Source organism: Cryptomeria japonica, chromosome 10, assembly GCF_030272615.1.
Source record: "Cryptomeria japonica chromosome 10, Sugi_1.0, whole genome shotgun sequence".
NCBI lineage: Eukaryota > Viridiplantae > Streptophyta > Pinopsida > Cupressales > Cupressaceae > Cryptomeria > Cryptomeria japonica.
Window position 1 is genome coordinate 272,847,222 of NC_081414.1, and position 26,805 is coordinate 272,874,026.

A 26,805-nucleotide genomic window follows, 5' to 3' on the forward strand; every position below is an offset into this window, starting at 1 on the left:
ACATGGATTTGAATATCATGATAAGGAGATATGATGTACTCGAGATTAATGAATTATATTGAATAGCCCTATCACACAACCAATGCAATGATCAACAGTAAAATAATATTCATAAAATAAAAAAATTTCAAATACTTATTATTTGGTAGCTAAAATTTGCTATACGACTACAAATGGATCAATTCTTATCTCAATCACTCTTTCATAAACTTTCCAAAGATCTTTTCAAAGCGTATATCAACCTACTTTATCCCTCAAGTAAAATTATATGGAAATCATATATAAAAATGTTAAAGTCAAAGATAAATTTAGATCTAAAAACCTGATTATAGTTTCAAGGTTAGGTAAGTTTGTGAATTTAACTAATTAATGAAAATGACAAATCGGGGTCCTTACACTAATTAGGTATATAGACACAATTAAGTAAAAATTAAGCTAACCATTGAATTTGGTTTTGTTACTATTATGGGGAGTAAAATAGAATAGATTAAAGCATGGATCTATAGTTTGTTTGTTAATATACAAACCCAAGATCCATCTATACAACAATCCATCAACATAGAAATATCATATCTCCTCCCTCTAAAGGTGGATTTTATCTAGATCTGCATCAATTGAGGTCTATGTATATTATCAATGGCTTGCATTGAAGTTGCAAACTATGATACATGTGGGGGAATATTGGGCACATTTTAGATTAATTCATTTTTCTTATAGCATAGTGATATTATCATTTATAGTTACTTGTAATTAAGCCTCATTAGGTGGAGGGGTGGGGCTTTTCACTAAGGGGATTTGGGGCGTGGGGTTCAGGTGGGTTGTTTTCAAGTGGGGTTTGAATATTTTGTAGAACACATGGGTAACTGCACAAAGATGGTGGTCAAAAAGGGGGGTATAAGTGGACACTTTTTTTTTTCTGAAATCAGGTGAACCTGAACTTGGAGGCAAAATTTGAAAGTCATCCACTCAAGATATGAAGATAATAAAAGAACAAATATTGTATTACTCTGAATATAGTTTCCAAACTACTAAAAATTTTCAAAATTGGATAAGATTAAGGGGGTCAAATCCTTCGCGCACGAAAAATTGACCCTAATTTTTTCTGAAAAACATAACATAGTGTCTGAAGTGCACATCAAAAAAGTCATAGTTAGATTTAGTATTTTGACAAATCCTTTGGCAGAAAGATAGTTAAGAGTGAGCACTAGAAGATGTGTATTTTTTTGTTATTTTTTGTTGAGTATTTTTTTTATGATTTTCCCAATCGAGCACATCCTGAAAATTAGGTACCTGTTCGTGCACGAAGCATAAGTTGCACTAAACAAATCAAAAATACAATTTTATTTTTTTTTAAATTGTAAAGAATCAAGTGCACTACAATAATATATAAAGTTTTTTAAATTTGGATAAGTATATCAAAAGTTATTCAAAAAATGGTGCACCTATGTCTGTGAGAACTATGGAGACACTGGTAAAAGAAATTCAATAATAATATGTTATTGTTGTTCAAATTGAAAAAAAATTATATGGTTAGAAAGCTCAAAAGATGGGTGAAAATCAGATGGTAATTTTAGAAATATCCACTTGATGAAGTGTAAACCTGATGATGACAAAGTCGATAAACCAAGTTGATAAAATCAAACACGTCAAAAATGAGAGAAATGGAGGGAAATCAAACTTCTAAACCGTAGCTTTGTCATCCAGGCCTATTTCCAAGCCTAAACAGTCAAAAGCCCGTACGGGGTACTACAAGTTTAAAAAGCGCGTACGACGTACTTATGGTGTAAGCAGCGCATATGCGCTCATTTTCCTATAAAAAACACGTACGCGCTCTTTTTACTATAAATAGTGTGTACGTGCTATTGTATAATATGATATTCTATATATAATATGTGTATATACATATAATATATCTAATATATAATATGTGTATAATATGATATTGTATATATAATATGTGTATATACATATAATATATAATATATGTATATATATATATAATATATTAAACATATATATACACATTTAAGTGTATTGTCCCCCCCTCCCAAACACATACAAGGTCTCTCTCTCTCTCTCTATCCCTTCCTCCATACCCCATCCCTCTCTCTCTCCCTCGCTCTCTCCCCTTCCCCCTTCCTCCATTCCCCATCCCTCCCTCTCTCCCCTTATCCCTTCCTCCATACCCCATCCCTCTCTCTCTCGCTCTCTCCCCTTCTCCCTTCCTCCATACCCCATCCCTCTTTCTCTTCTTCTCTCCCTCCCTCCCTCCATACCCCACTGCAACTGTGTCTGCACTTCTATAGAAGTAAGTGAATTTATTTCTTGTCTGCAACTTCCTCTTTGATTTTTATCATGTATGCTCTCTTAAGAAAATTGATTGATGGATTTGTGTGTGTGTATTGAACAGAAGGAATAGGGTTTGAAATTGAACCACGGCTGTATTATCGTGACAAACAAGGAAACCTGCAGCAATTTTCTTCTCGAATGTGTTTTTAATGAGCAGAGCAGATGTGGAAAATAGTGTCAACAAAGCAACATGATGAGTCAGAGTACCTGCTATATATTTTTTCAGAAGGAAACAACAGGTAGGAAGAGAAAGAGGGAGAGTAACACAGATGATATCCTATAGAATTATAGTGGTGGGTATGTGAGAGTTCTCATGTTGTTACACAATGCCTGTCACCTAAAGAAATTAAAGTTTGTTGTATGCATGGCAGTGGTAGTATATGATGATCATCACTTGTCAAACAACTTGGAACGGTACATACCCATGAAAGAAATAAAGTGTGTAATTCCTATAGTCACAATCGAGATCAGTCTTATAGCCTTGCAAATTTAATAGCATCATATGTTTTAGAACTTAGGCAGTACTCTTAGGGTTAGGTCAAGCTCTTACACTTGCTTTTTAGTGAAGCCTCATTGTTTGTTCGCTTGGAGTTTCTCTTATGCTGAAAATGGTCTAACTTAGCTATATTAAAACTAAATTACTAATTTTCTATTGTATGATGTTCTATTCATAGCTTTAAATTTAATATATCATTTTATTAGCCCACCATATGACCCCTTAGGTGTCATTAGAGGTCATATTATTTCCTAAGAGGTCATATGGTGTCCCGTGACCCCTTAGGACACCATATGACCTCTTAAGACACCATACGACCCATAACAACACCATATGGTGTCCTAAGGGGTCATAGGATGCCATATGACCCCTCGGGACACCAATAACCAATAACAACTCCATATGGTGTTCTAAAGGATAATATGGTGTTCTATGACCCCTTAGGACACTATTTGGTGTTGTTATAGGTCCTATGATGTGCTAAGGGATAATATAGTGTCATATGACCCCTTAGATATTGTTAGGGGTCATATTGTGTCCTGGATTCGATCTCTCTTCCTCTCCCTCCCCCTCCTTCTTCTCTCTCTCTCTCTCTCTCTCTCTCTCTCTCTCTCTCTCTCTCTCTCTCTCTCTCTCTCCCCCTCCCTTTTCATTCACATTAATAGCATGTACGGGGTACTGAACCTATTAGTTCACTGCCCTGCCATAACTTTTTTAAGGCGTAAAAGCGCGTACGCGATACTTATTACTTGTAAGCATGTACAAGGTACTGAGCCCATTATTTGCCAACTCTTGATAATATTTTTTAGGCTTAGGAGTGCGTATGCGCTACTTATTAGTAAAAAATGGGAAAAAAATACCGTTGGGCTTGCAACATTTTATGGACTAACAGCGCGCACGCAGTTATTAATGTAACACATACGCGGTACATAGACATAGTTTTATTTTCCCAAGAGCTTCAATGGCCTCAAAAGAAGTTTTTGAGGTCGTTGAAGGCCCCACTGGAACTATGTTTGCACTTATATCATTGTTTTATACATAGAAGTAAGTTATTTTTTTGTTTTTGCATGATTTCAAATGATTGAATTGTTGTTCTTATTAGTTTTGTCAATAGTATTGTGATTGTTTAATAGTTTGATTCCAAAAAATAGTGATAAGATGCATATTTATGGTTATTTGTTTATTTATGAACTTTTGTTTACATATATATGTAATATGATTCTATTTAGGACAACCGATATCAACCATGGGAAAGAACAAGGGAGGAATGATGGAACAACGAGAGGTTGAAAAGAAAAGACTAAGGTAGCGTATGAAGAAATTACGTGACATAAGAACAATGGGAGAAGAAGGTATGTCATCCTCAACATCTCAATTTGATTTACCAAATGAACATAATGCACCTAATGCAATTGAAGAAGAGACATTTGATTTACTGTATGAACCTAATGCAATTGAAGAAGATACCGCATTGAATAATCAATTAAATGATGAACATACACCTTCTCTATTTGATGAATTGAATGTACATAATGCACTGATGTTAACACCTCCTAGAATCATTCGTAGGAAACCAAAGTATCTAATTAACATTGATGAGAATATATTGAAGGCAATGCCCAATAAAATGAGTGAACGAACTTGTAGGAGAATGGTTAAAATAATATGGAAAAAATATTTTGAAAACTTAAATCAAACTGCAAGATGTCAATTAATTGTTCAAATGATTAAAAATTTGAATTTTAGAGAGACAATGAAAATTCTAGGCCTAAGATCATCTGAAAGTAAAAGTGAAAGAACTATTGTTAGAAATCTAATTGATGCATATCAAGCTATTGGTTCAAAATCATGTACTAAACATTCTAATGCTACTCAACGTGTCATTACATCAACCATAATGAGCAAGAAAATAAAAAAAAATCATTTGATAAGAAAAACAAGTAAGTCATTAAACGTTAGTAGAACAACATTAAGTAAAGCATTAAAGAGGTGGGAAAAAATAGAGGAACCTAAAAATAATTCTCTTTGGGCATTCTCGGGTAGACTACCACACAAAGACAAGGTTGTTGTTGATGTACTAAGGACATTAATTGAAAATTTTTGGCTTGACAACACAAGAGTTTCGCCCAACCAAAGAGATGTTGTTAGAAGGCGAATTGGGTCTACAAATCATGAGCCACATGCCAAACACTATTTGGATATGACTCAAACTAAATTTTATGAAAGATTCCTTCAAAAGTTTCCTCAAATAAGAATTTCTCAAAGATTTTTTGAAATGGCAAAACCTTTTTATATTAAGATTAATCATGTACGCACCATGTGTTGTTGTAGGATGCATATTGAATTTTACATGCACTATGATATTTTTCATCATATTTGTTCTACTTTGCACACTAACGATGTTTTGCAGGAATGCAATATACAAGCACCTCCTAAGTCAGTAAGAGAATTTAATTCAAGTGTGCTATGTAATAGACATGATGGTTTCATTTATTATAAGATGCCTTGTTTGGAAGGTTCTTGTGCTATATGTGGTGGTTTGCAACGTTTACCAAGATGTGTACATTTCGAGAGAACACATGAAATTGGTACGAAACTAGTTTCTTTCGGAAAATACAAGATAGTCACATATGGAGTTAAAGATGGAAAAGATTTGAAGAGATGTGAGCTAGTGAAAAATGATATATATGTAGCTGAATTTATGAAAATGTTTCAAGAGAAAATAGTTTATGAGTACATAATGCATACACATATAGCTCGATGGTTAGATGAACAATTCAAGTTATGTAAGGACACATTTCCTCTTGGCACCATTGTTTTTATCGTTGATTTCGCTGAAAATTATACACTACAACCTAAAAATGAAGTGCAATCTATGTATTATCACTCTACACAAGTTTCTATTTTTGTACAAATAGCATTCATGCATGCAGATGATAGCACAAAAGAGGATAGAAAGGTTGTAAGAGAGTATCACTTCTACATAAGTGATGATCGTACTCATTCATCAGAGTTCTTACAAGGATGCTTTAAAGTTTTCTATGATAGTTTAAGGGAAAGGAACATACGATACAACCGACACTTAATATGGTCAGATAATTGCACCACACAATTCAAGAATGCAAGGATGTTTTATTGGTTGACAAGGATGCATATGACAAGCAGTGTACAACATTTTTGGAATTTCACTGAGGTTGGACATGGTAAGGGAGAGCACGATGGTGCAGGAGCATGTGTGAAAAGAGCCTTAGCTAGAGAAGAATTGAAGTACGAAGGTGGTGCTAAGTTGATAGATGCAGAAACAATTGTGCGATGGTGTAAGTCTACGATGGGTCCAGGTAATGTAGGTACGTCAATGGTTCATAGATATTTTGGGTTGATCACTGAATCTAACATTGAAAACTATCTAGATTATTGTACAGTTGCAGGATCGAGTGACATGCACTCATTTATGAGTTCAAATTCAAGTTCACTGGTAATTTATATGAGACAGATGGTATGTTTTTTCTCTTCATGCATGTATTGTTTGTGGGAAGAATGTGAATCACAAGAGTGGGTTGACAAATGGTCTTGTAGACCGTTGGTTCCCATTGATTCATATAAAATTCCCAAAGCACTACAATTGAGCTAGATGGAGAAATCAGTGGATTTTGACCATGTATCCGACCTAGTGGATTTAGGTGATTTTTTGAGTTAATTTTTTTGCAAGTATTCTTTTTGGTTCATTTTGTTGACATCATATTTTATTTTTGGTATTAATTAACACTTTATAAAATGCAGGTCATGTGTATGCAGTTGTTGCAGAAGAGAACAATGAATAAGGAACATATTACTATTTGTGTCATTGTGTTGAGCCAAATAGAAATTTGACAACCACAATCATTGACGGAGAGGGTATTGAGTACCCAATGGGGTCTGTTGTTGTGATAGGAACATGGCTTCGAAGATACCCTATCAAGAATTCTAATGTTTGGTTCTTTGAGGACTTTGAAACACACAGACATATTCTTCATTTCTCTAACCTTGTTGTTGCAACAAATATTCATTTGATGAAGTATCGTGGTAGACCTCATAACAAGATTTTATGGAAAGTTCGTGAATTTGACCACAAGGCAATACTTGACACAATATGGGTTAGAGCCAATCCTAAAGGCTCACTTGATTGATTCTATGGTTCAGAGTAGAATGATTTTGAAAATTTTGTATAAATCGTCAACAAATCATTCTATATTCATTTTTTGTATATATAAATGCCCATGAGCTGATTTTTACATGTTTACGGGCATAATTTTGTATATTTAAATGGAAATGAGCTAATTTGTACATATGTACATGCCAAATTTTGTATATTAAAATGGCGATGAGCTGAATCGCACATTTTGTAATGCCAAATTTTGTATAAAAGCCCATGAGATGATTTGTAAGACATTTTTTTGTATAATCAAATAGCCAAGAGCTGATTTGATCATATTTAGAGGCAAATTTTTGAATAATATGTGACAATGTTTTGTGACTATTTTGTGTGTCAATGTTTTGTGACTATGTTTTGAGTATATGTGATGTGTCCCTGGTCAATCATGAGCACTCTTGATTCTTGTATAATCATGGAGAATTATTTGAGTCATTATCGGGTCATAGGGGTCATAGATTGAGACTAGATACAATTTAAAATTGTCATTGTTATCAAAACAATTGTCAAAAAATTTCTCAAGCAACTTCTACATTACGTTAGTAGGGTATGACTCTCGACATTTTGGTGCTTTGGGATGCATGACAGGGGCATGCCTAGTGTAAAAATGCCCACCCGGATGCGCTTGTGATGTCGTTTTGTGCACACGATGAACCAAATCAATTCTAGCCAATCTTGCAGCTTTGCATTGCATACAATTGATGGTTTTTGTAGTAGGCGAAAAAATGCTACCAATTGAAAATGGCTCCGATCATCAAAAACTGAGATAGGACATTGTAGAGGAGCCTCACGTGACCCCACAGGTTCAAACGGATCGACCATATGTGTCCTGGATTTGAAGAAACAGTCTGTCAAATTTTGACAATTTTTTGGACTCGGGGCACTTGAGAGATCGCCCTGGTACGGTATGACTCTCGACGTTCAGGCGCTTTGGGATGCATGATAGGGGCATGCCTAGCGTAAAAATTCCCACCCAGACACGCTCGTGACGTCAGTTTGTGTACACAACGAACCAAATCAATTCTAGCCAATCCTGCAACTTTGCATTGCATGCAACTGACGGTTTTTGTAGCAGGCGAAAAAATGCTAGCAATTGAAAATGGCTTGGAGTCGTCAAAAATCAAGATAGGACATTGTAGAGGAGCCTCACGCGAACCGAAAGGTTCAAACGGATTGACCATATGTGTCTTGGATTTGAAGAAACAGTCCGTCAAATTTTGACAATTTTTTGGACTCAGGGCACTTGAGAGATCGCCCCGGTACGGTATGACTCTCAACGTTCCGACGCTTTGGGATGCATAAGAGAAGCATTCCTAGTGTAAAAATATCCACCCAGACGTGGTCGTGATGTCGGTTTGTGCACACGACCAACCGAATCAATCCTAGCCAATCCTGCAACTTTGCATTGCATGCAACTGACAGTTTTTGCAGCATGCGAAAAAATGCTACCAATTGAAAATGGCTCTGAGTTGTCAAAAACCAAGATAGGGCATTGTAGAAAAGCCTCACACAACCCCACGGGTTCAAACGGATTGACCATATGTGTCATGGAATGAAAGAAACAATCCGTCAAATTTTGACAAGTTTTTGGACTCATGGCACTTGAGAGATCGCCCCGGTACGGTATGACTCTCGATATTCCGACGCTTTGGGATACATGATAGGGGCATGCCTAGCATAAACCTGCCCACCCAGATGCACTCGCGATGTTGGTTTGTGCACATGACGAACAAAATTTGACCATTGTGAGCGTGAGGGTGCTCTCGCACCAAACACATATTGTTGTTTATATTCATATTGTTGATTACATATGCAAATATTCATTTAAATTTATAAAAGGGAAACCACCAAATATAGTGAATACACAATAATGAACTAAATACAAGGAGTTTTATAGGGTTAAGTCAACATTTTAGAAATTTTATCAAATCATATTCCACGATTGCAATGTTTGATATAATATATTTTCGTTGCTTATATTCATATTGTTGATTACATAGTCAAATGATCAATTAAATTTATAAAAGGATAACCACAAAATACAATGAATACAAAATAATGAACTCAGTACACATTTATTGGATCGAATATCGATATTTACATATATAAAAAAAGGCATGTCTGCCAAGTCAATACAAGTATTACAAAAATGTGGCATATGCCATGTCCAAATCGATATACAATAAAAATGTAAAATATATCTACATGTTTTGGTCATTCTATGACCAAAACTAACACTATATGATCCTAAACTTGTGGTGGATCATCAAAATCAAGCCTCTTCGATGCAGTACATAGCTTTATAGATGGCTGCAAAACCACAATTCAAAACCCAAGTTAGAATTGTTTTGTAGAAAATAGTTCACAATTAACAACATAACTATGCATTTAACTATAATTCCTTTGCAATTGAAATGTAGATTACCTCATCGACTGATCTAGGAACTAATGTCTTCGCTCTCCTCTCCTTGTCACTCTTAGGAGTTTCCTTGAAGACATACTTAAATGGATCCACATTATGGCCATACCGTGAAAGGGGTCTATTGTAGATTAAATGTACAATTAATACAATGTACTAACATAAATATATCAAAACACTTAAAAGCTATAATATAGAGAATATTGACGTACCTGTGCCTGAGATGCTTCTCTAATGGATTGAGGATGGCTCATCATCGATGGAGAAACTGTCGCTATTACCTATACAAAAAATGTTCAAAGATTAAATACAATTAATATAATGATAAGTATTGTAGGTTAAAAACAATGAATTTTACATATCAAACAAAAGTGTACTGGATCCTGAGATGCTTCTCTAGTGCACGGAGGAGGTTTCACCATTGATGAAATAGGTATGGATATTTCCTATATGAAAAAAATTATAAGATTATAATATATCACAAGTTCACATGTATGCGTGCATATAATCAGGAAATCAATAAAATAAATTAGAGATACATACCTCTGCCCTCTCTTGATCCATGGGTGAATCAGGTGCATTCAACAAATCGACATAGCTCAATGGATGTTGTACATGTAAAATAGACAAAAAACACTAATCAATCTAAAAACCCCAACTAATACTTGATTTCAATATTTTCAAACAATTGTAAAACTAAAAATGTGTTCAATTACCTTCTTCCCATGTTTTGGCGTCTTCGAGGAATTCTTTTTCTTAGGATGAGCCCTAGATGCGGAGGGGGTACCCTAAAAAAACAAAATTAACATGAGATATTAATACAGATAATAAATTAAACATAATTTTAAAAATCCAAAATGAAATGACTTGCATATTCCATCAAAACAATACATAAAAATGGTTGTACAAAATATGATACCGTATAGCCTTGTCGGCCAAAATCAATCACTAAGAGCGTGATGTCATCAATCTGGGACATTTGGTCCCCTGTCAACACCTGCAAACCAAAAATTGGACTAAGCATTAAAGATAGTTAGTATATCTTGTATTTTTTTGAATTTATAGTGTACTATTCTATTTTAACATGTTACAAAATTTATACCTTAGGCATCGAAGTTGCAGCTATAGTAACTGGGGTGGAGTATGGGATACCATTGCTGCATCCTGAAATGCATACTATTTGTCTCAATTTAAATTGATGTATAAATGAAAATTCATTTATGCAATTACAAATTTAAAGTGACTGATAAATAAAATGATATGAATTCAAATCAACACACCTGTGTCTGTGGCTCATGGGCAAACACCATGTCCATCAACTTATATGTCAGCGCGAAATCTTCAGTCATGTGGGCCTGACATCTACTCCCACAAATCGTGTACAGATGAGATGAGGATCCATTTGTACCAGCTACATCATCTATCCCCGAGCATATCCCTGAGCAACTGATACACATATGCTTGATGGGCTTTCTGTCGCCACCTAATGGCTCATCATCCAATACAATAGGGTGTGCTAATGACGTCCCATGGTGGATGATGGAACCAATCAATGTTGTGGCCGCTTGAAGAGTTTGTAGCTCCATCGACTCTTTCAGCTCTACTAGGACAACCTGATGCACCTTGGGTTTGGGTGCTAGGGGGCGGCGACTCTCCGCGGGTAATCGCCTACGGGCTCTAGGTCTATCTTGGGCAGAACCACCACCTCTACCATGGAACTCTCTCATGTCAAAATACTTTGGGCGCACATTGAGCACAAACTCACAATATACTTTTCTCAAAAAATATAATGGCACCTCATAATTATTACAAGGTGGATCATCAAAGACCATCCACCACCACTGCCAAAAAAGATTCTTCATCTGCACATTGGTACACCAATGTATGGGAAACTTCTTTGCATTAAGAGGTAATGACTGACTAGTTTTGGGATCAACGAAAATGGCACATATTTGTTGTTTACTAATATTTTTGTTTTTACTCCCTCGTATGATAGCCCATCGGCATAGAATTGACGACACCTATCCCTAAAGCTTCCCCATTTGGTAATTTGTGTGGAAACAACTATGGCACCACTAGCTAATGTTTCTAGGCTAGTGACGAGGGATTGATGATGCTCAAGTTTGGATGTTTTCAATTTAACAACCAGTCTATTGATTTAGACGTATTTTGTCCTAACTGATTAATTAATTGCTCCTATGTTTCAGGTGTGCGGTCAAAAGGAGGAATTGGGGGTGTATCTTGTGGGTTTTCAGGAGGTGCATTTGGTTGTTCTTATTGTGGATTAGAAGAATCTGGTTTTTGAAACAAAAAATGAAAAAACCTAATCAAAATTAATGAAATTAAATTCAACATGTAAAACAAATTGTGGTGAACTCACAAAGTTGGTTCCCTCTTTTTGGTACATCTTGATTTTTGCTGAAATCATAGATTTTTTAGAAAATATAGATTTTTTAGAAAATATAATGATTTCATCTTTAAGAGGTCCCATTAGAAGTAATTAATTAAAGAGATTTAGATCAAAGGCTCTTAAATCAAAATTTCTTGGATATAACCTCTCTACTTCTAAATCATACATGCAATGGAGTCTCCTTTGCATCTATCAAATACTGATAAAAAACTAATTTTACATTAGTTTTTGGGGGGTCAAATGAATTCATTTGGAAGTTTAAAAAAAAAAGTATTTAGTCCTTAATATAAGCTTTCCAAATAGTATAATTTATAATATATTTTTATTTTATTTATTATGAATGTAGGTTTTTCACCGAACATGAACTTCTTTGTTCAATGCATTGGGAAAAATAGTAAACTAATTCAAAAAAATTCTGAAAAATATCTATGCACTAGGTATTGATGTCTTCTTTCTAACAAAAAAAATAAAATTGAATTTTGATATATAGAGAACAAGTTATGTATTCAAATGTACACCTATATCTAAATTATAATTAGTTGGACTTCAAAACTTAATAAAATGAAAAATATTTAAATTATCACTATCAAACCAATTGCATGCCCTGTGTATTGATGTTACAAACCAAAATTCAAAAGAATTAAGTTTTATCATTTATAGAAAAAAAGTTATACGTTTCAGGATGCACATCACTCTTAAAAAATGTTGTTTGCTGTAAAAGACTACTTTTTGAGGGAGATGGAAAAATCAATAAAATATTATTCAAAAAAAAATGAAAAAAATATTTTTAGAATCTACAAACAAGATATAACAAATCACTAGTTTACATCATCTCCAAATTATTAACGGTTTAAAAATTATAGGTGTTGGAAAGTGAAGTTTTTTTTCAAAATGTTCATCTAAGTGTCAAAGTTGGTCAAAAAGTGGGAACCAGTATTGTGAGTTCACCCATTGAACAAACGGGAAAGAAAGACAAAAATAAACAAAAACTAACATTGACCCATAGTGTCTAGAGGAGAAACCTAGCACCCCATTCGCAGTTTAGGAGAGAAAATGAAGAAAAAACAAACTAAAAACGCGCTATTCACGGGAAAATAAGACCCATTTTTTTTTAAAAAACTTTTTTTGACAGGCACCACGTACGCAGTTCTTTTGGGATTATTAGCTCGTATGCGCTCATTTTCCTATAAGTAGCACGTACATGCTCATTTTCCTAGAGGTAGCGCATACGCGCTACCTTCTCTAGGCTCGGGAACAACAAACCTAAGCGCGTACGCGATCATTTCAAATTTTAGAACCGTGTACACGCTACTTGTTTTTCCATGTTTTTTTTGGGTGGTGTCCACTTTTCTGTCACCATCTTTGTGCACATACGCTAAGGTTCAATATCACAAGATTGGAGTACTTGACAAAGTGGATATAGGTAGAACCAACAAAGGATTGCACAACAAAAACTACTGCAAGGTTCTTATTTGAGAATATTACTAGAAGGTATGGACATACTTTGATGAGAGTAAGTGATCAAGGAAAATATTTTGTGAATAAGATGATAAAAGAGCTACTTCATAACTTCATGATAGAACACAATAAGAGTTCCCCCTATCTTCCACAAGCTAGTGGAGGAAGTGAAGCATTGAAAAATATATTTGGAAAGACATTAACCAAAATGTGCAATGGGAACAAAATAGACCAAGATGTCAAAGTGTTTGTGGTACTCTGGGCATATTGTACTTCATACAAAAGGACCAAAAAGTTTACTCTATTTCAATTAGTTTAGGGCATTGATGCTATAGTACCAATGAACTTAATAATCCCAAACATACACACCACACTCACTTTGTGTTTGGAGGATGATCAATATTTAACACACTAGATATAAGATGTGGACAAAGTAGGCGAGTCTAGTAAAAATATAGAGTATAATTACTAGCTTGACCAACAAAGACAGAAAGCATGGCATGATAGTAACTTGACGCTAAAAACATTTAGAATACGGGACTTGGTGTTATGATAGTAAGCTCAAGAAATAGGATTTTCTCCTTTTCTCCATTTGTGTGAAATTGCATTGTATTTGTACATGGGTACCTAACATGGCCTAGTAGTTGAGACCCATCATTTCATCATTGCATCTTTGCAACTTAAACTAATTTCACTATTAGGTACTCTTTACACCTTATCATTTAAGTTTACTTAGGGTTCGCATATGAATATTTCTAGAAATCTCTAGGTGACATGTGATTTTATATTATCATATCGCTTTATGTCACATATCATGAGATTAAGACACTTGTCATAATATTATGATATCCTTTGTCTCATCTTGGCCTATATAACCATATTATTCCCTTTGCAATCTCCTTCAATTCTATTTGCATTTATAGTTTTTCATTCATTAATAGGAATACAATTTATTCTTTTCATATTGATCTTTGCATTTCATTATGCTTTCCATCAGGCCTCTAGATCGTGGGTGGCTTTTTCCATGACCAAATCTTATAGAACCTCGCTTTTATGTTACAAGGACACCAAACTGTGAGTTATAAGGACTTTATAGTCAAAACAAGGTTAATTTTGAAGTATACAAGTCCCATGGTAATTTGATCAATATAGCACCTTGCAAAATTAATATCATGTGAGAAAACTAAATTGAAATTGCTTAAACTATTTCAAAACACACATTTAGTAGTCTCTAGATAGGACCTCCCAAGTAGGCGACAAGGCCACCCAAGTAGGTGATAGGGCTACCTAACCACAAACAAAGACACCTAACTTTAACTTGCACAAGACAAAGATCAAGAAAAAACAATTGATTAATGATCAAAGAAATGTGTGTTCCATTCACCATTTTAGAATGTGTGCATGTGATTTTGAGCTTAAATAGAGTAAAGTACAGAAATATTAACCTACTCTTCTCAAAACACTAACAACACTCAATTCAACATAGGGGCTAGCAAACATAAATAAAAAAATAAGATATTTTACTAAAACCAACCCTTGTTACACCAAGAAATAATGGTTGTGCTTATGGATGGTTGTATGTGAGTGCTCATATGTTTAAATGTCTTGGGTCGAGACCAATTTATATATTTTTGGCTCTAGGAATGAATGGCTAGGATTAAAACGATGGAATCAATGGATCATATTGGTTGAGAGACATGGGGAGATAAGAGGAGGAAAAGTGTTCTCTTGTGGTTAGAGGATATGGAGGGATAGAGATTAAGGGGGGAAAAAATGGTGGAGATTATCCTCGGGGAAAGTGGATGGACAAGAAGGAAAGGGTACTTGGGAGAACCTAAAAGGGATGGGCAAGTGCCTTGACCCATGTGAGATGGTGCGAATACCAATTTGTACAGAGGCCCATGTCTTATCTACAAAATATCCATACCTTTGTACACATGTCGAGATGTGCATGATTTGAGTAGGGTTTGGCTAGGATTAGGTTGTACAAGCGGGTGAATAGGGGATTAAGTAGATTAGCCTACTTAATGGAATGTGGAGAATATAGTAAGCTAAATAAATAAAATATTTATTTAATTTTTAGGATGAGGATGGGAGTATTTAGATAAATAAATAATTAGATTTATTTACCTAAGGTAAACTATAGGAGGAATATGATTAAATGGTTTAGGATAGAAATAGGTGTAGGTGAATAGTGATGAATATAAAATTCATTAATTAAATAATAAAAGGATAAAAATGTGATAATTAATTGAATAGTTAAGAGTTATATTTGATCAATTATAGAGAAAATAGTCTTGTAGGGACAATGTGTCAATTTCAGGTGTCTACACTATCAAACAAATTCTGAAGTGGACACATTAGTGGATGGGTATAAGACATGAATGGTTGCAAAGGGCTTTTCCTAGGTGCACAACATTAATTACTTTGAAATCTTTGCACTTATTATAAAGATGAATTGCATTTTACTTACATTTTTTTATTATTGCAACAAATCAATGTGAGATTCATTAGATGGATGTGAAGAGTTCTTTTCTTCATGAAGACCTTAAGGAGGAAATATACATGGAATGGCCATAGATTTGTTTGTAACATTATTCATTGGTTAATAGAATTTGAAAATATCTTTATGGCCTAAAATAGACAATGTAGGCTTGGTATTGCAAGATGGAATATTTCCTACTCACATTTGAATTTTATCATTTCCATTCATATCCAAGTGTTTATGTTCTATAGTATGATGATTCTCTTTTTTTATAGTTCTCTATGTTGATGACCTATTGATCACGAGGAGTTCTTCACCTATTATGAGAATAAAAATTACACTTCATGATAAGTTTTGGATAACTAACTTGGGCTTGTTGCATTACTTTCTCTCAAGGTTGAGATATCTTAGTTTTCTTCTAGGATCACCATTGGGTAGTCCATGGATGCTCTTGATTTTCTCTCATAGTTTCACATGGCTAATTGTAAGACCAATCCAGCTCTCTTTCCTTCTTGAGTCAAACTTGAGGCTTAGCGGTCTCCATCTTTGATTGATGGTACTTTGTATTGATATATTGTTGGGAGCCTAATTTATTTGACTCACACGAGGTCCAATATTTCATATGCTTTGGATATGGTCTCTTAATTTATCTAGTAGACCTATGAGTTGCACTAGAAGGTAGCCAAACATATTCTCCATAATATTTAGGGTACTTATAATTTTAAGGTTCACTACACATGCATTGACATTGACTTGGTTGGGGATATATATCTAGATTAGGTAGGTGATTCATAGGATCACAATTCCACTTTAGATTGCGAATTCTCCCTTGGTTCTAGTCTTATTTGTTGGTCAAGCAAGAAATGATTTTTTATTGCTCTATCCTCTACAAAGGTTGAGTATTAAAGTATTGTTATTTTCACCACTAAGGCCATTTGATTCAACATATACTCTAACTTAGTTTGGTATCTAGTTTAGAAGGCCATCAATCATATTTAATGAGAACCAAAGTGCTAGATCTAGAGATATCACAAAAATTGGTCCATCATTAGTAGACCAAGCACATAGAGATTCATATGCACTACATTTAGAAGTTTATTTATGGATAGGTCATTGATCTTTAATATTGCTTGACTTCTAAGATGATTGTTGATATTTGCAATAAACCTTTTACACAAATCAAACTATAGCTTCATCTACAAGATTTTTTGGGGTCATGTAAGGCTTAATCTTTTAGAGGGCTACTCTCTCTCTCTCTCTCTCTCTCTCTCTCTCTCTCTCACACACACACACACACACACACACACACACACACACACATTTGGGGGAACTTTTTCCTATTGGTTTTTCTCATTTCCTCATTTATGAGGGGTCTTTCTATTCATGGGTACCTCATCAAGCTTAGATGTTGGGGCATGTTTCTTTTTTCTCTTAATTTGCACTTATGGGGGTGGTGGAATATCGATGTTTTATCCCAAATGTGGTATTGCACCTAGTTAGTAAGTTTACTTAAGATTAAATAAATATTAAATTATCCTCTACTAGGTAGGTAATATTGACATGTGTACACATTGACTTGAGGTACGTAAGTGCCATCAATACCTCATCAACCTTGATTGGTGGTAGTTAAGTGCCACTTCTATCTTAGTGAGATTGAGCTAACATAGCTCTTGATTGAGAGTGATTGGAAGTTCATTCATACCTCTTGGACTAGTCACTTCCTAAGTCATGCATGCAAGAGACATATCTATATGTACCCTCCTCTAGCTCATATATTCATTTCATGCTATTGTGAGCCCTCTTAATGATATTATGTGTTGTGAGCAGTTGTATTTCTCTCTGACAAAATTAACTCTATCATGTTGTTTTAATTTCATAATTATTTGTATTTACAATTTCATCATTTCCATTCTTTACACTAGTTTTTGGATTATCATCTATATTGTAGAGTTTAACTTGTTCCACTATTAATTGCTCCTTTAATGCTACTAGGATGAAAGAGGACCTATGAGAGATGAGAGACCTAAAATGATTGCCAATGAATACCTTTGAATACTAGCACATGACATCAAATTTCACAAAACATGTCCTTGGTTCATTGTAGGAAAACAAAGGGTGATAATAAGGCACAATTTGAAAGTGAATTTGAAAAGGTAGGGGGTGAATTTTGTGACTATCGAGTTGACTTCACAATCCTTAAAATGAATTGGGTAGACAAAATGGTCAAATCTAAGTGATTAGTGGTTACAATGGGTTAGGTGTATGGATAAATATAATAAATGTAAGATTATTATAAAATGTATTAAATGTGTATTTAAAAATAAGAGAAACTAAATATAAGAAAATGTGTATTAAAATTTAAAAAAGACTAGAAAAATGAAACCAACATTATATAAGATTACATTTTTTCATATACATATATGAAAGCATTTCTACAATTTATAAACACAAACTAAATAAAAAACTATATAAATACACAAATTTCATAAATAGAAAATTACATAAATACACAAACTTCACCATTATTGAAAACGGGAAAACTTTTTTCCCATTGGTCTGTGGAGGCGATTCTAACGGAGAAGTCGTGGGTCAATGTTCAAAATTTATTTTTGTTTTATAATTATTTAAAAAATGGGTCCCATTGAAAATAGAAAGCACCCTTGGTTGATATCTTCAATCGAATATCATTGATTATTTAATGCCCAAATATGTACCCCCGGAGATTTGAACTCGATTTCATACGTGCTTGGCTTGTCCAGTGACTCTTCTCATCGATATCTTTTGTTGCTAATCTCCAGTCAATCGATTTATGGAATTGGCGGGTAACAAAACAATCCAATTTTCTTCCTGGTGGGATACGACATGGAGAGAATATAACCTTGTCGTACCCTACACAGGCGATGAAACAGGAAGTTTTTAGCGATTTGAATTAATTATGTTGAATAGATACCCAGTGTTTAACCTTTGTAGGGGATGGGATTCAGATTATCAAACAGGCTAGTGGACAAGTCTTTGGATCTTTGGTTTGGCCGTCAATAATTTAAGAATTTTAATTGGAATAATGATTTGTGATACGGTATGGTGGTGTCGGGACTTGTATATAATGCTCTGTTTTGACGAATTTGAATCAAATTCAACACAAATCAGTAATCCAGCTGGTTGATCTTGGATTTCAATTGGAAGGGTTTGTTGTGTTGTTCTGTTTTCTTTACCCCCCGCAATGAATTCCCTTGCAAATGGAAGTTTCAGTTGCAGAGCTATTTCTGAGCTCAATGGCAGCTTTGGGAGCACACAGAGGTACAGTATTAAACTTTCATCTTTCGTTGGAGGGGGGAGAAGGGTATGCAGTAAAAAAGCAGGTGGTTCACGTAGGGGCAAAATTGTTGCTTGCTCTGCTGAAGGAACTGTTACTACAATTGCTACTGGTAAGTATGCTTTTCATTTGGTTGCTACTGGTTATATTCAAGAATTCATCTTACAAATTTGAATTCCAAATAAAACTAGGCATATAGAATGCCTATTTGGTCTTTCAATCTGAGTCTGAAACTGATGTTTCGATTTTAGGGGTTCCAGATTCTTCTATATTATCGAAACGAGAATTCCCTCCAGCGTTTTGGAAGGAAGAAATGATCAGTTCTCTGATATCCACTTATGATGAGCTGGTATAAGTTGTGTTTAGTTGTTGGGGATGTTTGTTGAATGTATGGCTATGGGGTAGAAACTGATATGTTGTGTTTCTGAATTCAGAGTGCACCTGAGAAAGAGCAGCGGATGCAGACCCTGATTGCGGAGATAAAGGACATGTTTAAATCAATGGGGGACGGTGAAACGAATCCTTCTGCCTATGATACTGCCTGGGTCGCAAGGATTCCTTCTGTGGATGGCTCTGACCGCCCTCAGTTTCCTCAGACGCTTCAATGGATTCTGAAAAACCAGTTGAGCGATGGTTCTTGGGGCGAAGAATTGTGCTTCTTGACATATGACCGTGCTCTGGCTACTCTTGCCTGTGTTATTACGCTCACTCTGTGGAATACTGGGGAAGAGCAAGTGAAGAAAGGTTTGGAACTTTAAGAACTGAGAGTTTTATAAAAATTGGTTGTTGGGATTTTGCAGATTGATTTATATCTGGAAAATGCAGGTGTTGAATTTATAACGAACCATGCTGAGAGAATGGAGGGGGAAGCAGACAATCACCGGCCTAGTGGATTTGAGATCGTTTTCATTTCAATGCTCAATGAAGCTCAGACTTTAGGATTGGATCTCCCTTATGATCTGCCTTTCTTTAAGCAGATCAATGAGATGCGCGAGACTAAGCTTAAAAAGTGAGTGAGTCCATCATTTTTTCTCATTTCTTTTCTCCTCCAATTGGGTCAAGCGGTCTCTGATATATATTGGTGGGTGTTTTAGGATTCCGTTGAATGTTGTCCATGCCATTCCAACAACAATACTCTACTCCTTAGAGGGGTTGCAGGAAATAGTAGATTGGGATAAAATGATGAAACTTCAGTCCAAGGATGGATCCTTCCTCAGCTCCCCTGCATCTACAGCTGCTGTGTTCATGCGCACAGGAGACCAAAAATCTTTGGACTTTTTGACCTTTGTTCTCAACAAGTTTCATGATCACGGTACCAACCAATCATTAAATGCTTCACTCAGAATTGTTTTGTCTTTTGATTTCCAGATATGGTATAATACTAGTGGTCTGTATGCTTTAAGATCTGGGAAAGAAAGATTGGATCCATGGAGATTGATTGTGTTAATGCAAATGAACAAAATGCAGTTCCTTGCCACTATCCGCTGGATCTGTTCGAACGTCTGTGGGCTGTGGACACTGTTGAACGCTTGGGGATCGATCGCCATTTCAAAAACGAAATCAAAGAAACACTCGATTATGTCTACATGTATGTATGGATTTCGAATTTGATTGTAGCTCTGTTTCGATGCTATTGAAACCAAATTTCATCAACTGAAGGATCTCGACTGGTTCAAATGAAATTGAAATTCTTATCATCAATGTGCATAAAAATCCACAAAGGACAATAGGATTTTGGATAAACCCTAACACAATAAGTCAAGATCAAATTAATTGTAAGAGAAATCTGTAATCTGATGGAATTATATTCACAGGTATTGGGATGAAAGGGGCATTGGATGGGCCAGAGACAACGCTGTGGGTGACATTGATGACACAGCTATGGGCCTTCGAATCCTTAGACTCCATGGATACAATGTATCTTCAGGTAATACCATAGCAGTTGATTTTGATTTGGGTATGGGCTGTTTAAGCTCTTTTACAAGAAACGGATCAGTACTTGATTGAATCATTTTATCTCCTCTCATACTGCATTCGCTCCCCTGTTCTTTGACAGATGCCCTGAAGACATTCAGAGATGGAAATGGAGAGTTCTTTTGCTTCATGGGCCAAACTCAGAGGGGAGTTACAGATATGCTTAACGTGCATCGCTGCTCCCAAGTTGCATTACCTGGAGAAGAGATTATGGAAGAAGCGAAGCTCTGTACACAGAGATATTTGACAAATGCTCTGGAAAGTGTGGGAGCTTTCGACAAGTGGGCTCTCAAAAAGGACCTTCAGGGAGAGGTACATTGCCCACACGCTTATCCTGAATAATTTGTTTAGTCTGAGCAAATAATTAATCAGTTCAGTGTTTCCTTTTTGTAATTCGCAGGTGGAATATGTGCTCAAGTATCCATGGCACAGAAGTATGCCAAGGCTGGAGGCAAGAAGCTACATAGAGCAATATGGGGCAAATGATGTCTGGCTTGGAAAGTCTATGTACTTGTAAGGATAAAGATTTATCATATTATTACACCTTCAACGTTCATACCTTCAACATTCATGGGTTTACGATCATTATTATTTCTGAATTCAATTGTGTTAGAAATCTTTACAAATTTTGAATCACATTTTTGATGATCGAATTCAATTGTACAAGAATTTCTGAAAAATTTTAAATCGCACTTTTGATTATGAAATTCAATCATATTAAAATCTTTACGCACTTTTGATTATGAAATTCAATTATATTAAAATCTTTACGAACATTTTGAACCACACTTCTTATAATGAAATTTCAAAGTTCCATCATACAAAATACATTTCTAAATTTTCAACACAATTGAATCCAGAAATAAACAGATTCATTGTTTTACTTTTTCTCAGTGCTAGATTATTTATATTGCAAATTGCTTATCAGGATGCCATGCGTCAGCAATGCCAAGTATCTAGAGCTGGCAAGACTTGACTTTAACAGTGTACAGAGTATACAGCAAAAGGAAATCCAAGAGCTCCAAAGGTAAGCAGATTCATACCTGTTGATTTTTGTATTCATACTGAATATTTTGCACAAAAAACAAAAAGCGGACTAATTTATTTATTTACTTATTATAATGTGTTGTGTCGATGTGGAAAGGTGGTGGATAGTGTCTGGTTTGGCAAAGCTAGGTTTTACTCCCGACCGGCTAGTTGAAACATATTTTGCGGTGGCGGCGAGCATGTTTGAGCCAGAATTCGCTATGTGCAGAGCAGTTTACACAAAAGCTTCCATCTTTATTGTTATTTTGAACTACTTTTATGAAGCGTACGCCACATCAGGACATGACGTCACACTATTTTCTGAAGCAATTACCAGGTATGGTCAAAACTTCTCATATTTTTTAAATTAAAATCTTAATACAGTTATTGAATTGTGTTTCTGGATTCAATAGTGTAGAATTTATTTGTATCACATTCCATGATCCATCATTAGGACGAGTTATTGAGTTGTGCTTCTCGATTCAACTGCATCGGCATCAACATTTCAGATCACACTCTATGATCCATCATTAGGATGAGAGAGCTGTAAAAAGAAAATGATCATCTTGACTATGGATCAAGGAGATACAGTTGAATCTAGAAGCACAATATAACAATTGTTAGAGATTATAGAAATCTTATGTCTCTGACTTAATACAGTTGTTAAAATTTCATTAAGAAAACAAAATTAAAACTATAAAAATAATATATGTAAGTAAATTGGAGACTATTTTTAAGAAAATATATAATACATAATTTTCTAGGCATTATGTTATATATATTAATCAATATTTCATTTTTTTTAATGGTTTTTATATTTTAATATTTTTTAATAAATCTATTGTAATTGATGTGGGTTCTAGGTGGGATCTCTCTCTAGTGGATAAAATGCCTCAAGAAATGAAAACTTGTTTCTTGAGTTTTTATGATACAATGAATGAAATTGCACAAGAGGGAAGCAGGAGACAAGGACGTGATGTATTGCCTTATATTAGAAATTTGGTATATATCATAATATTTATTTTTCAATCTCATTCATTTTGTGAGGTTTCATTTTTCATATTCTATATGATTTTGGTTAGCAAGAGGAGCTTTTGATTGTAGAGAAATATAATTAATTATGTACTTATGTTGTAGATGGAGGTTCAAGTAGCATCCCATGATAGTGAAGCAAAATGGGTGCAAGATAAATATACACCTTCATTGGATGAGTACATAAACAATGCTAAAATCTCCATGGGATTAGGCACAATAGTTCTAACCTCTGTGCTTTTTACGGGAGAGCTTCTTTCTAGTAATGTCCTTTCAAAAATTGGGCATGGATCCAAATTTCTTCATCTCATTTCTCTTACAGGACGCCTAATCTATGATAGCAAAACTTATGAGGTATGATATTATGAAAAAAAAAATTGTTTCCTAATATGTATACATATACATCTATAGAGAGTTCATTCATCTAATTAATCAAGAAGGATTGCCTCTTCTAACCATATCTTTATACTTGTGTAATAATTCAGGAGAACAAAATCCGAGGTAAAGTTTCTGCAATACAATGTTGCATAAAAGATCATCCAGAAATCTCAGAAGAACAAGCCTTGAACCATATTTACACTCTCATGCAAAATGCCTTATTGGAATTAAATTGGGAATTGGTCACCAACAATGATGTCCCAGAGAGTTGTAGAAAGTTGGTTTTTAACACAGCGAGAGCAATGCAACTATTTTTCATGGAGAAGGATGGTTTTACATTATCTCACCTTGAAATGCAAGAGCATATCAAAAAGTGCCTTTTCCAACCAGTTTTATAGATGGAGGAAACTACACTACATATATATGCTTTGACTACTAAAGTGTCTTCTACTCAAAATATGGATGATTCAGGATTTTGTCAAATGAATTTCTCTTTCCTCTTGTAGATTGACCTTTATCAGGTCTTATAATAAAAGTGGATTTAGAGTTTGGGTTTCCCAAAAATATAATGATTATGATAAAAGGAGACATTTTCATTTATCATAATTAATAGTGTCAAATTGACATTTATTAAATTAATATTATATCAAAGACCAATTAATGGTTAGGGTTGGCATTGCATTTGCTTTGAATTATAATATGTAAAGCTAGGAAGTGTACTATTAAATATTAATTGATCATTAATGATAATTTTGAATTGTTTTATAATAAATTATAGAAAGAAGTGACACGTGTACACTTATTCTAATTATATAAAAAAAATACAATTGAAAACGATTATATATATGAGAGATCTAGTTTATTAGATCATTAACTGTAATGAATACTCTTAAAAAGCAATGCATAACCATATATCATTTTAAAAAGTGTACAATTGCTATTTGATTAAATCAATATAATGTCAAGATTTATATAATAGGTAGTCATTGATTAAATTATCATAATATCAAGGTTTGTCTAATAGGAAGTCCTTGCCTTATACATTGGGGTTGCACATACTTTGTATTAAAATTCAATATAAAAATTAAGTAATACCCGTCAAGCTAATATCAGTCACTATTATGAATGGAAATACACAAGTGATTAAGTACGTGCATTACAAGTATAAATGTCACTTCCCCATAAACAAAATTCTTGTAATTATTTCAATTCCATTAACTAAGAAAATATAAAATAGTTAAATTTACAAAAAAAAGTCAAAAATAAAATAAAATGTTAGAGAATGATCAAACATATAACGTATATAATCCATATTTAAAAATAATAATAATATATTCATTTATCATTTTTAAGATAATGCACACTTTTTATTGATTTAATTAATATGGTATTTGTAGACACATATAAAATGTTTGAAATAGGGTTCACAAGTTTATGCATGCAAACTAGAAATTAAACAGGTACTTCCAAGAATTACATTTAAGGAGAAGGATGAATCCAATTGATCCAATCCCAATTCTATGATGAAGAGGGCTAAATGCAAACTGGATTCTATTTTACTTGATTGAGTTGAAAATGAGCTAAGGAAATGATGTGAACTAAATGCAAGATCTAAAATTAAGTATGTGAAATTGATAATAATCAACACGCACTGACAGTTTAAGATCAAATATGAAGACATAAAGTATAGATCTAGAAATAGGAAGTAGAGAGGAACCTATGTGTAAAATTTGGACTCTAAAATGTGGGACAATGGTACTTGGGCGTCCTTGTCCAAGAGTGTCAAATGCAGAAAACATATATATTTTTGAGATTAGGATGTCGTTCTAAGAGTTTCCCTAAAGTTTCGTTGGAAAAGTGACAGACAATGGTGCTTGGGTGACCTTTTCCTTCCTTTTTCACCTCTATAAAAGCTAGTTTTGTGTGTCTTTGTATTCTCTTTCTAAATCTATACTTGTTGTCTCCTGAATCTATCACTTGCACACAAAAAAGGGAAAATTGTTGGTTTCATAGGGGGTTGCCTAGGTCAAAACCCAGGTTTGGAATTATCCCTATAATTTTTTCAAATTGAAATAGAAAGTGTGCCTTGAAAGAACAAAGGGTAGATCTAAAATTGAAAATTTGAATTGGAATGTTATATCTTCATGCATCTTTCTTTGAATTTTTCATGAAAATGTTGATGTTGTCATGTAGAAATGCATAGATGTCCTCAATGAACTTGACCATAGATGCCATCTTGAGTGCTTGAAATCCAAATACTTGACCTCTCCTCACTACTTTGAAGATGTTTGATCACTTGGTCACTTTAATTTGAATAATTGAATAAAAATTTGTGGATATATGTCTCAAATGAGGGGGTAAGGCTTTCTTTTATACCTCACCTCATGAAATGTGTTTGAAATTACAAAGCAAGCCAATTACAAGAAAGAAATTATTTCCCATATTTTCCAATCGTTGAAGGGTCTAAAATTGGGTCCTTTGTTGTGGACAAGAATGTTTGGGTGTCATTTGTCTAGCCCATCAGGATTGAACAAAGGAATAGATGACAAGGTGAAAAATAAGGATTGACAGTTTGAAGCTTATATGAGCAGAATTAGGCACAAATAGAACATAGAAGTCTGCAACACTAAAGTGGGGCCTAAGTGAGTATGAAATTGTATGAGGATACAATTTGTGATGCTACATTTAGCCCCCACTTTAGCATGAGTATGAACTTATGCTCATACTCTAGATAAAGTACAGAGTAGTATTGAAAAAATTTCATCAAGATATTAAAGAGACAAGAAACACCAAGCCCCCAAGGACTTGGGATCTTATCAATCTAATATCAAGATAAAAGAGAAACACATGAGAAGAGAGAGAGGAAAATAGACATGACTTATTGGCCTAGTAAGGTTATACTTGCTATGAGTCATGTAGAAAATTGATACAAAAGATTACAAAAAAAAAGGATTATTTCTAAAAAGAATTTACTACAAAATGGTTGTTGTAGCATGCACACCAAACATGTCGTAGTGTGTGATCAAAGTGTACCAACCAAACCTCGTGGTGTGTGCACAAAGTGTAACAAAGAGAGAAGTGTATGTTGTCACATTAAAGTGGTTGAGTGTGCTTTACTGAGAGCAATTGATTTAAGGTAGCACACATTCATCCAAAATAAAAGCACATTGCCACATTGATATGCCCCCAAGCAAGGGAAAATCAAGGGAAATGGAGCAAAAACCACAAAGAGAGAACATAAGGATCCACAAATTGGGGTTAGTATAAACATTTGAT

The 26,805-nt window shown here is 34.4% G+C and overlaps 1 protein-coding gene across 1 annotated transcript; it reads left to right on the plus strand.

Annotated features, from left to right (window-relative positions):
• Positions 1-18,535: 18,535 nt before the first annotated feature.
• LOC131035489 (bifunctional isopimaradiene synthase, chloroplastic) lies at positions 18,536-24,098 on the plus strand. The gene is made up of 14 exons (XM_059213267.1): positions 18,536-19,231; positions 19,371-19,468; positions 19,554-19,863; positions 19,945-20,128; positions 20,214-20,431; positions 20,587-20,707; positions 20,934-21,046; positions 21,176-21,405; positions 21,494-21,606; positions 22,022-22,120; positions 22,238-22,456; positions 22,983-23,121; positions 23,257-23,505; positions 23,637-24,098. The coding sequence occupies exons 1-14, from the start codon at positions 19,027-19,029 to the stop codon at positions 23,925-23,927; spliced, it is 2,589 nt and encodes an 862-aa protein (XP_059069250.1). The 5' UTR covers positions 18,536-19,026; the 3' UTR covers positions 23,928-24,098.
• Positions 24,099-26,805: the final 2,707 nt, after the last annotated feature.

Excerpts from the sequence above, each read along its gene's own strand:
- LOC131035489 (XM_059213267.1), top strand. The coding sequence starts at position 19,027 with ATGAATTCCCTTGCAAATGGAAGTTTCAGTTGCAGAGCTATTTCTGAG. Across the intron at positions 21,607-22,021 it reads CTTGGAAAGTCTATGTACTT|GATGCCATGCGTCAGCAATG; the intron begins GTAAGGATAAAG and ends ATTGCTTATCAG. Across the intron at positions 22,457-22,982 it reads TTTTCTGAAGCAATTACCAG|GTGGGATCTCTCTCTAGTGG; the intron begins GTATGGTCAAAA and ends TGTGGGTTCTAG.